At 36.5% G+C, this 16,669-nt stretch overlaps 2 protein-coding genes across 5 annotated transcripts in view; one reads left to right on the top strand and one right to left on the bottom strand.

Annotated features, from left to right (window-relative positions):
* The window catches only part of LOC142231916 (uncharacterized), a 334,412-nt gene that overhangs the window by 227,313 nt on the left and 90,430 nt on the right, over positions 1–16,669 (bottom strand). The gene's annotated exons all lie outside the window — the stretch shown is intronic.
* The window catches only part of fw (CUB and Sushi multiple domains furrowed), a 145,014-nt gene that overhangs the window by 123,520 nt on the left and 4,825 nt on the right, over positions 1–16,669 (top strand). For all 3 annotated transcript variants that reach the window (XM_075302579.1, XM_075302576.1, XM_075302575.1), the window contains exons 6-12: positions 4,256–4,432; positions 7,019–7,314; positions 7,380–7,800; positions 12,169–12,348; positions 12,410–12,536; positions 12,597–12,709; positions 12,770–13,123. In XM_075302579.1, the coding sequence (XP_075158694.1) occupies positions 4,256–4,432; positions 7,019–7,314; positions 7,380–7,800; positions 12,169–12,348; positions 12,410–12,536; positions 12,597–12,709; positions 12,770–13,123 (1,668 nt within the window). The remainder of the gene's footprint in view (positions 1–4,255; positions 4,433–7,018; positions 7,315–7,379; positions 7,801–12,168; positions 12,349–12,409; positions 12,537–12,596; positions 12,710–12,769; positions 13,124–16,669) is intronic.

Raw genomic sequence — 16,669 nt, 5'->3', positions numbered from 1 at the left:
ATTTTATTTCTATAGAATATTTTGTCAAAATTTTATTTCTATAGAAAATTTTGTCAACATTTTATTTCTATAGAAAATTTTGTCAACATTTGATTTCTATAGAAAATTTTGTCAAAATTTTATTTCTATAGAAAATTTATGAAGAAGTACCTCTTTGCAAAATCTACCAAAATGAAGAATTCTACCAATCTACAAAACAGTAAAAAAATTACCATTTTGGTAGAATTCTAAAAACTGTGACAACCGGCTCAGGCTCGTCTCCTTCTGGGCATTACAAATATATGTATCTTATAATACTCTTTTCCTCAATATGGTGAAAAAATTTCACGTTTCACATTTGCGGACGAATGTGGTATAGTCCTCTCAAAAATGTTAATAACACCTAAAATATCCTTATTTTGGAATATGTCTATTTCTTCAATGTCCGCTATTTATAATTTTTAGAGTTGAGTTGATATCTGAGAAACGTTCACATTTAGGACAGAATAACTCTATAAAGGGTGATACGGTCAAAATTTGGTCAGTATAAACTTGACGTATTTCTTTCAATTTTGCATTTAAAAAACCTGAACACCCCTCATTTTGAAGGTGTGTGTGTGTTTAAAATGTTGCTCCTATTTTGATTTTGGAATTCACTCCTCAGTTGTCAAAATGCCGTCCAAGCAAGAAGAGCAGCGTATCAAAATTTTGCTCGCACATCGCGAAAATCCGAGCTACTCGCACGTAAAGCTGGCAAAATCGCTAAAAGTTGCCAAATCAACCGTTACAAATGTAATTAAAGTGTTTGGGGAACGTTTGTCGACAGCCAGGAAGTCTGGATCGGGGGGAAATCGAAAACCGGAAGCCGCTGAGACGACAAAGAGAGTTGCCGGTAGTTTCAAGCGAAACCCTAACCTCTCTCTCCGAGATGCCGCAAATAAGCTGGGTGTATCGTCTACAACCGTGCATCGAGCCAAAAAACGTGCCGGACTATCGACTTACAAGAAGGTAGTGACTCCAAATCGCGATGATAAACAAAATACGACGGCCAAAGCGCGATCCCGGAGGCTGTACACGACGATGCTGACGAAGTTTGACTGCGTGGTAATGACGACGAAACCTACGACGAAACCTACGACGAAACCTACGTCAAAGCCGACTACAAGCAGCTTCCGGAACAGGAGTTTTATACTGCAAAAGGAAGGGGAAAGGTAGCAGATATTTTTAAGCACATAAAACTGTCAAAGTTCGCAAAGAAATATCTGGTTTGGCAAGCCATCTGTACCTTTGGCTTGAAAAACAGCATTTTCATAGCTTCCGAGACTGTCAACCAAGAAATTTACGTAAAAGAGTGTTTGAATAAACGTCTGCTGCCTTTCCTGAAGAAACACGGTTGTTCCGTACTGTTTTGGCCGGATTTGGGCATCTTGCCATTACGGTAAAAAGGTCATGGAGTGGTACGCCGCCAACAACGTGCAGGTGGTTCCCAAGGACAAGAACCCTCCCAACACGCCAGAGCTCCGCCCAATTGAGAAATACTGGGCTATTGTCAAGCGGAACCTAAAGAAGACCAAAGAAACTGCTAAGGACGAGCAGCAGTTCAAGGCAAACTGTCTTTCTGCGGCGAAGAAGGTGGACAAGGTGGCTGTACAAAATCTGATGGCAGATGTCAAGCGTGAGGCCCGGCAATTCGGATTTGGAAAAGCGAAAGCCTAACTGAATATTTGTCCTGAATTTTATATTAATTGAACTTGAAAAAGAAATTTAATTTGATTTTTTAAATAAACGATTTCACCGATTTACACGCGTTTTCCCTTGACCAAATTTTGACCGTATCACCCTTTATATAGTAATTGTGATGAAAAAGTATCAAATGGCTCGCCGTCGTGCCACGGTGCTTTTGGCAGTCGAAATGTATCAAAAAAAAAAAAAACACACACACAAAAGTGTCAACTTTAACAACCCTAAAGTTGATAAACTAACCCAACCTAACCCAGGAGATATTATTTTGACAACATGTAACTGTATCTACGCGAGAGGATGATCTTAGTCTCCTCATAAATTTGATCCATGGGTGTACTGCGGAGACGCAGTTCTAAGGGCTGCGTTCTGGCATGTCTGTATATTATTCCTCACGGTCCACACCTGCGCCGCATAGTTTAGCACTGACCGGCCCACTGGCTTATATGTAGTCAACAAGGTTTATTTGTACACACCCTAAGTGGAGCCCGCAAGCGACTTGAGGACTTTGATGCTAGCGCGGAGCTTAGCATAAAATGGCGACTTAAAATGGCTGTAGTTTGTTGTCGGAATTGTTACTCCATCGACTTTAACTTTAAACTGCCTGCGTACTTCTGCCGTCTACATAGTGATTAGTGTGGCTGAGGATTTGATAGCGAATATAATCAAATTTCAATCATTTGAATAACTGGTAAGATCAACAAGGTAGCTGTTTAGTCAATTGTGGACGTCATCAATAATGGACCCGGATACCTTGATTGTATAGTGGCGCCTCAAATGTCTTGGCTACTAGCGAGAGAAGGGAGATCGGTCTGTACGATTCACCATCAGTCGAATGTCTGCCTGGCTTCAGTAGTGGACTCACCCTACCCATTTTCTAGACATTGTCTATAATGAGTGATTTCAAGCACAAATTGAGGAGAACCTACTCAACTTTCAGTATTCCCAGATGCTTCAACACTAGCTTAGGAGCCGTGGTGCAATGGTTTCAAACCCAATGTCCCTCTCAGTAATGCTGGTGACATTTCTGAGTGTTCCAAAGCTTCTCTATTGGGTTTCATAACAATGTGGAACGCCGTTCGGACTTGGCTATAAAATGGAGGTCCTTTGTGATTGAGGTAAACATAGAATAGGACAGCACTCAGTGATAAGAGAGAAGGTTACCACTGTTTTATCACAATGGAGTGAATAGCCTATGTTAGCCTGAAATATCAGAGTAACACTATACCGAACCTAGCTTAGAAATTCCGTCGGGGCCCAGCGCCATGGATGTTTTTTTGCGCTGTTGATGCAATTGGTAAACTTCTAGTGTGGAAATTGTGGTGAATCGGTGGCTCGGAGATCGTGGATCCGACAAATGGCTCTTCTGGTCGCTCTATTACTCTCGGGATGTTCAACAAACTGTGAGTTAAAAAACCTTACACATCATGCATCTTACATCACGTTCCAAATTTAAACTGGAGCGGATTAAATTTGCTCTCAAAAGTGGTGCGATATGATTCATTTCGAATTCCGTCTGACCTACATCAATAAGTTTCAAGTCGATGGCTAGTTTCGTTCCCAAATTAGCGTAAATTCAATAGACGGTCGGACGAACATTGTTTGATCAACTCAGATTTGGCATCTGAGACCAAAAATAATAAAAGTTTGTATATGCTATAGTGGAGTATAAAAATGGTATAAAAATTTAAAAATCACGATAGATTGTAGTACACTCAAAAAAAATTCACGAAAATTTTTCCAATTAAAATTTTAATTGAGTTTTAAAAAATATTCAATTAAAAATTTAATTGATTCAACAATTTTTTTAATTGAAACAAAAATCAATCACAAAAATAATAGTATCAATTAATTTTTTAATTGGATCAATTAACTTTTTAATTGAACTTCAATTAATTTTTTAATTGATACTATCATTTCTGTGATTGAAGACATTTCAATTAAAAATTAATTGGATCAATTAATTTCGTGATTGAATCAGAAATTTATTTTTTTGTGTGTACCAGACCTATGATAGTCCGTTAATGGCAATTTGCATCAATTTCCGATCGTCAGATATAGGCCTAAAATGCTATCGCCGTCAATTCTCGTTTATTTCTCTACTGAAGCACGATGATAATAATTGCTCCATTGAGAGACCAGTCTAGGGTACTTGTTTACCAAATATGCCAACAACCCGACGGACATAACTTTACAGGGATCAAATTACAAATTATTTTAGTTTACTCTTGTTTTGCTTTTGATATACCTAAATAAATATTTCCAATACCCACTTCTTGAATTTTGTACAAGTCGAGTCGTATTCATTGATGTATTGAAAAATTTAAAACCAAAGTTCCGCTTCCTTCATTTTACTTTTAATCCAACAACAAAGAGCTCATTACAATCATTGGCCCTCATAGGAAACTATCAATTTTCAATGGTTTTTTCTACTATTTTGCCTATTCAATTGTTTGCTCAACGAAGTGTTAAAACTTTCCAAAATACGAAGTTTATTTTATGATTTTTGTTTTTTTCGTTTTCTTTTCATTTACAGCGCCCCTATCTTGTGGTTCACCAGATTCACAGCAAAATACAACAATTGTGGGTAAAAACTATACCATCAACAGTAAAATACAATACCAGTGTCCCAAGGGTCATTCATTAATCGGTGATGCAGAACGTACATGTCGCACCGATGGCACCTGGAGCGGAAAGGCACCCACTTGTAAATGTATGTATGAAAATTTGAATTAAACTACAACCAATTAACAGTGGGAGGAAATTTAAATTTTTATAGGAGTATCTTTATACCCTGCTCCACACTGTGGAACAGGGTATTATAAGTTAGTGCATATGTTTGCAACACCCAGAAGGAGACGAGATAGACACATGGTGTCTTTGGCAAAAATGCTCAGGGTGGGCTCCTGAGTCGATATAGCGATGTCCGTCTGTCCGTGAACACATTTTTGTAATCAAAGTCTAGGTCGCAGTTTTAGTCCAATCGACTTCAAATTTGGCACAAGTATGTGTTTTGGCTCAGAATAGATCCCTATTGATTTTGGAAGAAATCGGTTCAGATTTAGATATATATCTCCCATATATATATTTCGTCCGATATGGACTTATATGGCCCCAGAAGCCAGAATTTTACCCTAATTTGCTTAAAATTTTGTACAAGAAGAACAATTAGTACTATAGTCAAGTGTGCCAAATTTTATCGAAATCGGTTCAGATTTAGATATAGCTCCCATATACATCTTTCGCCCGATATGGACTAATACGATCCCAGAAGCCAGAGTTTTACCCCAATTTGGTTGAAATTTTGCACAGGGGGTAGAATTAGCATTGTAGCTATGCGTGCCAAATTTGGTTGAAATCGGTTCAGATTTAGATATAGCTCCCATATATAGCTTTCGCCCGATTTACACTCATATGACCACAGAGGCCAATTTTTTGCTCCGATTTAGTTGAAATTTTGCACAGGGAGTAGAATTAGCATTGTAGCTATGCGTGCCAAATTTGGTTGAAATCGGTTCAGATTTAGATATAGCTCCAATATATAGCTTTCGGCCGATTTACACTCATATGACTACAGAGGCCAAGTTTTTGGTCCGATTTAGTTGAAATTTTGCACAGGGAGTAGAATTAGCATTGTAGCTATGCGTGCCAAATTTGGTTGAAATCGGTTCAGATTTAGATATAGCTCCAATATATATCTTTCGGCCGATTTACACTCATATGACCACAGAGGCCAAGTTTTTGTTCCGATTTAGTTGAAATTTTGCACAGGGAGTAGAATTAGCATTGTAGCTATGCGTGCCAAATTTGGTTGAAATCGGTTCAGATTTAGATATAGCTCCAATATAAAGCTTTCGGCCGATTTACACTCATATGACCACAGAGGCCAAGTTTTTGGTCCGATTTAGTTGAAATTTTGCACAGGGAGTAGAATTAGCATTGTAGCTATGCGTGCCAAATTTGGTTGAAATCGGTTCAGATTTAGATATATCTCCCATATATAGCTTTCGCCCGATTTACACTCATATGATCACAGAGGCCAATTTTTAACTCCGATTTAGTTGAAATTTTGCACAGGGAGTAGAATTAGCATTGTTGCTATGCGTGCCAAATTTGGTTGAAATCGGTTCAGATTTAGATATAGCTCCCATAAATAGCTTTTGCCCGATTTACACTCATATGACCACAGAGGCCAATTTTTAACTCTGATTTAGTTGAAATTTTGCACAGGGAGTAGAATTAGTATTGTTGCTATGCGTGACAAATTTGGTTGAAAACCAAATTTCGACAAAAATGGTCAAAATACCAACATTTTCCTTGTAAAATCGCCGCTGCTTAGTCGAAAAGTTGTAAAAATGACTCTTATTTTCCTAAACTTCTAATACATATATATCGAGCGATAAATCATAAATAAACTTTTTCGAAGTTTTCTTAAAATTGCTTCAGATTTAAACGTTTCCCATATTTTTTTACTAACATTGTGTTCCACCCTAGTGCATTATCCGACTTAAATTTTGAGTCTATAGATTTTGTAGAAGTCTATCAAATTCTTCCAGATCGAGTGGTATTTAAATGTATGTATTTGGGACAAACCTTTATATATAGCCCCCCAACACATTTGACGGATGTGATATGGTATCGAAAATTTAGATCTACAAAGTGGTGCAGGGTATAATATAGTCGGCTCCGCCCGACTTTAGACTTTCCTTACTTGTTTTTAAGGTAAAATTAATCTGAAGTCGCAGTTATGACCACCACTCCCACCAAAATTATTTGAAGTCATTAATATAGAATCTGTAAAGAGATAAAGTTTTTTTCGGCGTGTAAGAGGTGCACCATATGATTCTAAGTCTTTTTTAAAGGATTTTCCAAAAAAGTTAATATTTTAATCACCCGGTATTTATGCTTTTATTCTTTAGTCCTTGACAAGTAGAAACTACACCACTACTAAAATCGATACACGCTCTAACAACACATTGTAAATATTAAATGATGAAAATCCTCAAATAATAGTAAAAATCTACATAACTCGTTTCTGAAGACACAATTTCGAAAAATTACATTAGTGTGGTTATTGTATCCGCTTATCAATTATTTATTTTTCTCATATTCATACCACTGTGCTATGGTATAACCAAAATTGTAGGCAAAAATGCAATACAATTGTGTTGTATTTTTTGTCTCTTTCTCTCCATCTCTTTCTATTTATTTTTTGTTATTTCTGGTATTATGCATTATTGTTATGTGGTTTATTAATGACTTTTTTGTCTTTTTATTTTCAATTTTGTTTTATATGCAGATGTCGATTGCGGTCCATTGCCTGAATTGGAGCACGGTTCAGTGTTGCTTTCTGAACAGCGTACTAGCTATGGCGTTCAGGCTACATATTCATGTCATGAAAATTACACTTTAATTGGTAACGAGAATCGAACTTGCGAATTGGATGGATGGACGGGTAAACAACCTGAATGTTTGGTTGACTGGTGTCCAGAACCTCCTCAAATTCAGGGCGGTACTGTACGCGTGAGTGATAAGAGGGCAGGAACTACAGCGACCTACGAATGTGATACAGGCTATATTTTGGTCGGAGAACCGGTGAGTTAATATTTCAAAAGTACTCTATGGACATTTCAAATGTAAACCCTCATACCTTTTTTTAGATAATTTCCTGTGGTTTGGGTGGCGAATGGTCTAGTAAAGCACCCTCATGTCGATTCGTTGATTGTGGTTCACCAGCTCGTCCCGATCATGGTGTGGTCAATTTGGTTAATGGCACCACAACTGTGGGTTCCATTGTTCGATATGAATGTGAAGATGATTATTGGTTAGATGGTAGCACAGATGTTTCTGCAGAATTCTTTTGTACCAAGGAGGGTAAATGGTCTGGTGATGCTCCAATTTGTGAATTGGTTACTTGTGATACTCCCAATGTTCCAACGGGATCATATGTTGTGGGCTACGATTATAATGTCCATTCGAAAATTCAGTACAATTGTGATCCAGGTTATGTGCTGAAGGGTGACCCCATTTTGGAGTGTATGGACAATGGTGAATGGAGTGCCGAGGCACCATTCTGTGATTGTAAGTATGAAAATCTACCTTTTTTGAAAAAAAAAATTGAAAGTCAACGGTTTGTAATCTTCAAGTATAACTAATCCACTTTTGATATATTCGACAAAGTACCAGTATGGTTCTCAAGACACTTAAACCTTTCAACTGGCTGCATGCAGAGTTATATTGTTATGGTATTACCTTCATCCGTAATGATTTTTGATAGTGAAATTAATTAAACAGACATATAATGTTCGATGTGTGTCCTACAATAAAGCACCACAGTTGAATACTCATAACGACGTGGTAATTTCCCGGGATAGTTGGCGAATACCAGATTTGACCAAGTTACCAAGAAATATTTTAATCTTCAGCTACAGGATGTAGATGATCCATCATCGGATAGGCTTGTGGGGGGGTTAGTCCAAACCAGAATGTGTTTAGAACCCCTCCCCCAGAATATGAAAACATATTTACGATTGTACACTATCATTACTATACATTAGACATGGGCTATAGCCCGCCTAGTTGAGAATTCTCGAGTTTCGTTAATAATGATTAGGAAGCATAACTTGCGGACCCAGAGGATTTCCTTTCTGATATAAGATCTCACACTATAAACTGTGACGATCTGCCCTTGTTTTTTGCTTTAGTGCCGGATGTCTGTCCATGCGATGGTGGTTTAGAAGAGATTCAGCAGGACTTATTCGCAAAAGAGGAAGTCACCATCTGTGCCATCAGTGTACCTCTAAAAAAACCAAACACCCTTCCCACCTTAACTAAGACTTGAAACAATCTGCTCTGGTGACTGATCCGGTGTTTGGGATGACTGATGTAAAGAGGCCCGCTGCGATTTTTATTTATCACAAATTTTAATGCTGTTGTTTTTTTGGAAGCACCATGATCTATACGTAACATATTTACACATAAGGGAAAGAAGGAAAATACATCGCGTTTGACATTTTAAGCATCTACGTCAAGGATGTAGGATCGAACTGCCTCTACTGTATGGGTCAAGAAAAAGGTGTACGTCAAACTGTTGGGTCCTCAAGACACATGAAGTGATGTCTCGTGATGTAGTTAAGGCGAATGTCCATACAACGGCAATTCATCTTGTGTAACTAGATTCCTAAATGAGAAGTAACTCTTCAGGTACCTCAAAATACCAGAACACACCTGAGATAACACCGATCTGGTCTAGGCAGCTGTCTCGTCATCGCAGGCAGTTGTCGGTCTTTTTCTAATATAAGACTGCAATGAGATCACCTTCTGAAACGCTGCGGCATGTACGGCATCCAATCATGGTTGCTACTCGATCCCAAAATAGTCTAAAAAAAATTTAAAACAATTTTACCAAAAAACCTACCAAAAAAATACCATATTATTACGCAGTTTTTGGTTTCTATAAAAAAATTTATCAACATTTTATTTCTATAGTAAATTTTGTTCCTATGGAAGATTTGTCATACTTTGATTTCTATTAAAAATTTTGTCAAATTGTATTTCTAAAATTGTTTCAACATTTAATTCCTAGAGAAAATGTTGTCAAAATTTTATTCCTGGAGAAAACTTTGTCAAAATTTTATTCCTAAAGAAAAGTTTGTGAAAATTTTATTTCTGTTGAAAATGTGGTCAAAATTTTATTTCTAGAGAAAATTTGTCAAAATTTTATTTCTATAGAAAGTTTTGTCAAAATTTGTTTCCTAGAGAAAAACTTGTCACAATGTTATTCCTAGAGAAAATTTTGTCAAAAATTTATTCGTTGAGAAAATTTGTCAAAATTTAATTTCTATCGAAAATTTTGACAAAAATTTATTTATATCGAAAATTTTGTAAAAAATTTTCTTTAGAATATTTTGTCAACATTTTTTTTTCTATAGAAAATTTTCTCGAAATTTTGTCAAAATATATTTCTATTGAAAATTATGTCAAAATTTTATTTCTATTAAAAATTTTGTCCAAATTTTATTCCTAGAGAAAATTTGTCAAAATGTTATTTCTATAGAAAATTTTGACAAAATTTTATTTCTATTAAAAATTTTGTCCAAATTTTATTCCTAGAGAAAATTTGTCAAAATGTTATTTCTATAGAAAATTTTGACAAAATTTTATTTCTATAGGAAATTTTGACCAAATTTTATGTCTATAGAAAGTTTTGTCAAAATTTGTTTCCTAGGGAAAAACTTGTCATAATGTTATTCGTAGAGAAAATTTTGTCAAAAATTTATTCTTTGAGAAAATTTGTCAAAATTTAATTTCTATTGAAAATTTTGTCAAAATTTTATTTCTATTGAAAATGTTGTAAACATTTTATCTCTATTGAAAATTTTGTCAAAATTTTATTTCTTTAGAAAATTTTGTAAACATTTTTTATAGAAAATTTTGTAAAAATTTTTTATAGAAAATTTTGTAAAAATTTTTTATAGAAAATTTTGTAAAAATTTTTTATAGAAAATTTTGTAAAAATTATATATATCGAAAATTTTGTAAAAACTTTTTTCTATAGAAAATTTTCTCAAAATTTTGTCAAAACATATATCTATTGAAAATTTTGTCAAAATTTTATTTCTATTAAAAATTTTATTCCTAAAGAAAGTTTGTCAAAATTTTATTTCTATTGAAAATTTTATTTCTATAGGAAATTTTGACCAAATTTTATTTCTATAGAAAGTTTTGTCAAAAATTTGTTCCCTAGGGAAAAACTTGTCACAATGTTATTCTTTGAGAAATTTTTTCAAAATTTAATTTCTATTGAAAATTTTGTCAAAATTGTATTTCTATAGAAAATTTTTTAAACATTTTATTTATATCGAAAATTTTATAAAAATTTTCTATAGAAAATTTTGTAAAAATTATTTATGTCGAAAATTTTGTAAAAATTTTTTTCCATAGAAAATTTTCTCAAAATTTATATCTATTGAAAATTTTGTCAAAATTTTATTTCTATTAAAAATGTTGTCCAATTTTTATTCCTAGAGAAAATTTGTCAAAATTTTATTCTAATCCTAATCCGAGAGAAAATTTTGCCTACAGAAATTTTTTTCAAAATTTTATAGCTAGAGAAAATTTTGTCAAAATTTTATTTTGATCCTATGAAACATTTTATTTTATTTTGATCCTATGAAAAATTTTGTTTCAAGAGAAAATTTTGTCAATATTTTATTCCTACAGAAAATTTTGTCAATATTTTATTCCTACAGAAATTTTTGTCAAAATTTTATTCCTACAGAAAATGTTTTCAAATTTTTATCTCTATAGAAAATTTGTGAAGTACCTCTTAAGTGCAGAGGAATATTTTACAAAATCGACCAGTCGAATCCTACCAATCTACCAAACAACAAAAAATTTACCATTTTCTGTAGAATTCTACCATCTGTGGCAGCTTTCATTTCTGACATTCCTCCTGGAGGTTGCAGGGTTATTTTTTCCCTGCACTTTATCAGGTGATTGTGGGTGAGTTACTGAGATCGTTTTGACCCATGCTGTAGATTATACCCGGTGTCTTTAAGTGCTATCCAGCAGTTCAGTATTCTGCACCGGTTCCTCCATTATACTGGGAGTCCAAACGGGCCTCATAGTCGATTAAAGGAAGACTAATCGTTGGGGTAGTTGGGGGAAAGATAATTGAACCGTCTAATTATCTTTCCCCCAACTACCAGCTAATGCCTTCAGGATCTTGTTATTACTCCCAACGGTGTTGCTGTTGTTGTAGCACCTGCTTGTGCCGGGAGCTCCTCTAATTCCACCCGTATTCCCTTGTCACTATTTGATAGTAAGACCCTTCTAAAATCAATCGGATTGCCAAGGATAATTCAAAGGGTGTCTTTATGGAGTTGACATAGTTCCGGTTTTTAACCCCTGCAATTTATTAGGTGCTAGTGAGGAGATGGCACTGTTGCCTCATGCACGTGTCTTAGAAAAACATCCAGCAGCGCAATATTCTGCACCGTCTGGAGTTTACTCCATTGAATCTCGCTGGGAATCGAAACGCTGCCGCATAATCGATAAGGGGACGACCTGTCGACTCGTAAATTGCCAGCCAATGCCTTCAAGATCTTGTTTCTACTCCCAACGTTGTTGCTTTTTTTAGCAGCTGCTTTTATCGATAGTGGATTCATTCGTTAAATTCGATATTTGAAAATAGGAAGCTGGTCAAAGATTCTAGTGAGGGGTAAATCACCCAGGTGGATTCACGTCCACAAGACGGCACTGGCATTTTTTTCTTATGTGAACGATTTTTGATTGAGGGAATCTAAAGCATAACTTATTTTTATTCATGTAATTTTATATCACGCAAAACAATCTTTGGGAACTTTGCTTATATCCTAAATGAATATAAAACATGGAAACCTTGTTTCTGTCGTAATAAAAATAATATATTTTACCCTACTCTTTCAGATATTGATTGTGGGGAAATTACACCCATACCTTATGGAACTCTTAAATATACAACAAATACAACATATGTTGGCTCTGAGGTAACATTCAGTTGTTCTCAATCTCACAAATTGAATGGAGTACCAAAACGTACGTGCATGGAATCCGGCGTTTGGAGTGATGCTTCGCCAAGATGTGAAGGTTAGCAGGATATTCCAAAGCGCCTCTGGTCATATTACTGAAAATTCTTATTTAATTTCAGAAATACGTTGCTCTGAACCTGCATTGGCACCTCACAGTATACTTTCAGTTACTGGAAATGATCGCATGTATGGACGGACATTGATAAGAACTTCAGAATCGTCAGCAAACTCAGCACAAACCTATAGGTAAATATGACAACTATCACAAAAAGGACATATAGTTTTTTCAATATTCAATATCTTTAGAATTGGAGCTTTGGCTAAATATCGTTGTGAAAGAGGCTATAAAATGGTAGGAGAAGCTTTAGTTACTTGCGAAGATAATGGTCAATGGAGTGGCAATGTGCCTGAATGTGTTTGTATGTATTCCGATAAATTTTTGCTCCACATACAGTTTAAACAATTATTTCCGTTTACAGATGTTGAATGCGGTCCTCCACAAAATATTACCCATGGTAAAATGACTTTGGCCACAAATGCTACTTATTATGGCGCTGCCGCTCTCTACGAGTGTGATGCAAATTTCAAACTGGATGGTGTTTCAAGACGTTTGTGTACCGAAGATGGTAGCTGGAGTCATGACGCTCCCCAGTGTGTAGAGATCACTTGTGATGAACCCGATTTGACTGAAAGTCTTATTGTTGAGGCTGGTGAAAGATCTGTAGGATCTTTGGCTAAGTTTAGATGTCAACGTGGTCGTAGCATGACTGGAAATGATACAAGAACATGTCAAAAGAATGGCAAATGGTCTGGCAAGAGTCCAACATGCAAACGTAAGTAGCATTTGCTTAATTACACTTTTTATTGCATTGAGGCTATGCGTGGATGCTACGGGAAGTATTTTTCATATCAAAAATATACTCCGCGGATACTAACGTTACACGCATATATATGCAAAGGTGATCTATGTCGTCTTTCCATATGTCTGTTGTAATCACGGTAACTATTCATGCGGATTTTTAATTCCGTAAATATATGTATCTAAAGGCAAATTTCTAATACGAATTGGTAAATAACGTTAGGTTAGGTGGCAGCCCGATGTATCAGGCTCACTTAGACTATTCAGTCCATTGTGATACCACATTGGTGAACTTCTCTCTTATTACTGAGTGCTGCCCGATTCCATGTTAAGCTCAATGACAAAGGACCTCCTTTTTATAGCCGAGTCCGAACGGCGTTCCACATTGCAGAGAAACCACTTAGAGAAGCTTTGAAACCCTCAGAAATGTCACCAGCATTACTGAGGTGGGATAATCCACCGCTGGAAAACTTTTTGGTGTTCGGTCGAAGCAGGAATCGAACCCACGACCTTGTGTATGCAAGGCGGACATGCTAACCATTGCACCACGGTGGTGAATAACATTGCCTTAAGGCCTGAAAATTATGTACCAAAGATAGTCTATATCGAAGAGAAACTCTGAGAATAGAATGAAAAACTCCAAGAGATGTTTGATCGGTGTAGTTTTGCAAGAGCAAGAAGGTTATCATATGGCCCTTCATTACAGATGGAGCATACGTCTGCCACGCTATATGTAAGAGATTAAAACTTGATAAGTACGGGTAAGCCAACGTGATGCGGTAGTAAGCAATCCCAGTTTCGGTTGAACACTAAAAATTTTTCAAAGGTTGTTTATCCGGTCAAATTTCTGAGGATTTTAGACTTTTTAATTGGTGCCAAATATAGTGGCTTGAATTCTGTTAGGACTCGAAGGTATCTTATTGAATTTAACGCAGGATCGGAAATCACTTATTGACTAGAGAGAAGTTCACCTGTTATATGGTCTAGGTTAGGTATAGTTGCTGCTCGTTATTTTAGGCTTCCATAGACTATTCAGTCCATTGTGGTAGAGGTGGCGAACTTCTCTTTAGTCAAAGAATGTGGCCCGATTCTATGTTTGACTCAATGACAAGCGACCTCTTTTTATAGCCGAGCCGAAAGGCATTTCATATTACGGTCAATCCAATTAGATAATAAAGGGTGATTTGTTAAGAGCTTGATAACTTTAAAAAAAAAAAAAACGCATAAAATTTGCAAAATCTCATCGGTTCTTTATTTGAAACGTTAGATTGGTCCATGACATTTACTTTTTGAAGATAATTTCATTTAAATGTTGACCGCGGCTGCGTCTTAGGTGGTCCATTCGGAAAGTCCAATTTTGGGCAACTTTTTCGAGCATTTCGGCCGGAATAGCCCGAATTTCTTCGGAAATGTTGTCTTCCAAAGCTGGAATAGTTGCTGGCTTATTTCTGTAGACTTTAGACTTGACGTAGCCCCACAAAAAATAGTCTAAAGGCGTCAAATCGCATGATCTTGGTGGCCAACTTACCGGTCCATTTCTTGAGATGAATTGTTCTCCGAAGTTTTCCCTCAAAATGGCCATAGAATCGCGAGCTGTGTGGCATGTAGCGCCATCTTGTTGAAACCACATGTCAACCAAGTTCAGTTCTTCCATTTTTGGCAACAAAAAGTTTGTTAGCATCGAACGATAGCGATCGCCATTCACCGTAACGTTGCGTCCAACAGCATCTTTGAAAAAATACGGTCCAATGATTCCACCAGCGTACAAACCACACCAAACAGTGCATTTTTCGGGATGCATGGGCAGTTCTTGAACGGCTTCTGGTTGCTCTTCACTCCAAATGCGGCAATTTTGCTTATTTACGTAGCCATTCAACCAGAAATGAGCCTCATCGCTGAACAAAATTTGTCGATAAAAAAGCGGATTTTCTGCCAACTTTTCTAGGGCCCATTCACTGAAAATTCGACGTTGTGGCAGATCGTTCGGCGTCAGTTCTTGCACGAGCTGTATTTTATACGGTTTTACACCAAGATCTTTGCGTAAAATCTTCCATGTGGTCGAATAACACAAACCCAATTGCTGCGAACGGCGACGAATCGACATTTCACGGTCTTCAGCAACACTCTCAGAAACAGACGCAATATTCTCTTCTGTACGCACTGTACGCATTCGTGTGGTTGGTTTAATGTCCAATAAAGTAAACTGAGTGCGAAACTTGGTCACAATCGCATTAATTGTTTGCTCACTTGGTCGATTATGTAGACCATAAATCGGACGTAACGCGCGAAACACATTTCGAACCGAACACTGATTTTGGTAATAAAATTCAATGATTTGCAAGCGTTGCTCGTTAGTAAGTCTATTCATGATGAAATGTCAAAGCATACTGAGCATCTTTCTCTTTGACACCATGTCTGAAATCCCACGTGATCTGTCAAATACTAATGCATGAAAATCCTAACCTCAAAAGAATCACCCTTTATTTGACACTCAGAAAGTGAAAGGGTATAATCCACCATCATTACACCATGGCGACTCCCATAGAATGATCTAAGTGAACCTGGAATCAGCAGATATCATTCCCGACCTATGGAACCCCTTGTTTCACTTTACATGGTCTTGACTTCTTACTCTAATTCCGACATAACATAATATCTGCAATGTTCTTGAAAAAATTGCAAAGCTCTCCATACGGCCCGGTATCTTGGTGGCCTTGAAACTGATGATGACAACATCTTCAGATTAGGTATATAGTGCTGTTTTATTCGCACGAAAATTACGAATTTGATTATAACTATGGTGGATATAACTACTGAGGATGTCTATCTCCTAGATTCATTGGAACTCGTGCCTTAGTGATGGTCACTCTTTGCTGACTATTTCACTGACTTCAGTATTGGAACCATTTTATCGATTTTTTGTACCGCGGTTAAAATTAACGAACGATGGATACTTGACGAAGGCAGGCCAGGTACTCAAATCTCCGTTCGGCCAAGCGCCAATGAGGAAAGACTAAGAAGTCAGATCAGATACCCTACTCTCTGTCCGATCAAGCTTCTTCGAGGTCTTACTGCTGATGGCTGTTTCCGATAGGTAAATAGCATGTCTGTACTCGTATACCGGAGACTACGAATGTGTCTCTATTGTTTCCGTGTACAATAATAACTCAATAATAACTCTTCGCATTGGGCACAAAGTTAACTGATGTGGTGATATGTCCTCCGTAAGAGGTTTGCGTGATATGTTGCAATAGTCCACACCTTACCTTATTTGAGTCTTTGTTTCACTCATTTAAATTGGTCAAACTAATCTATATAAACAGAAAGATAGTCGTTTTTGTTATAAACTTCAAGAATTTCTTAACTTATTGGATCAGTGTGTTAGTCTTAGGAATGGCTATCACATACGAGTCCTGTTGAATCTTGTTGGACCTAGGATAGGTTAGGTGGCAGCCCGATATATCAAGCTAACTTAGACTATTCAGTCCGTTGTGATACCACATTGGTGAACTTCCCTCTT

The sequence above is a fragment of the Haematobia irritans genome, chromosome 3 (assembly GCF_050003625.1).
Source record: "Haematobia irritans isolate KBUSLIRL chromosome 3, ASM5000362v1, whole genome shotgun sequence".
Lineage (NCBI taxonomy): Eukaryota > Metazoa > Arthropoda > Insecta > Diptera > Muscidae > Haematobia > Haematobia irritans.
Note: the sequence above shows the minus strand (reverse complement) of the source record. Positions and strands in the feature narration are given on the sequence as shown.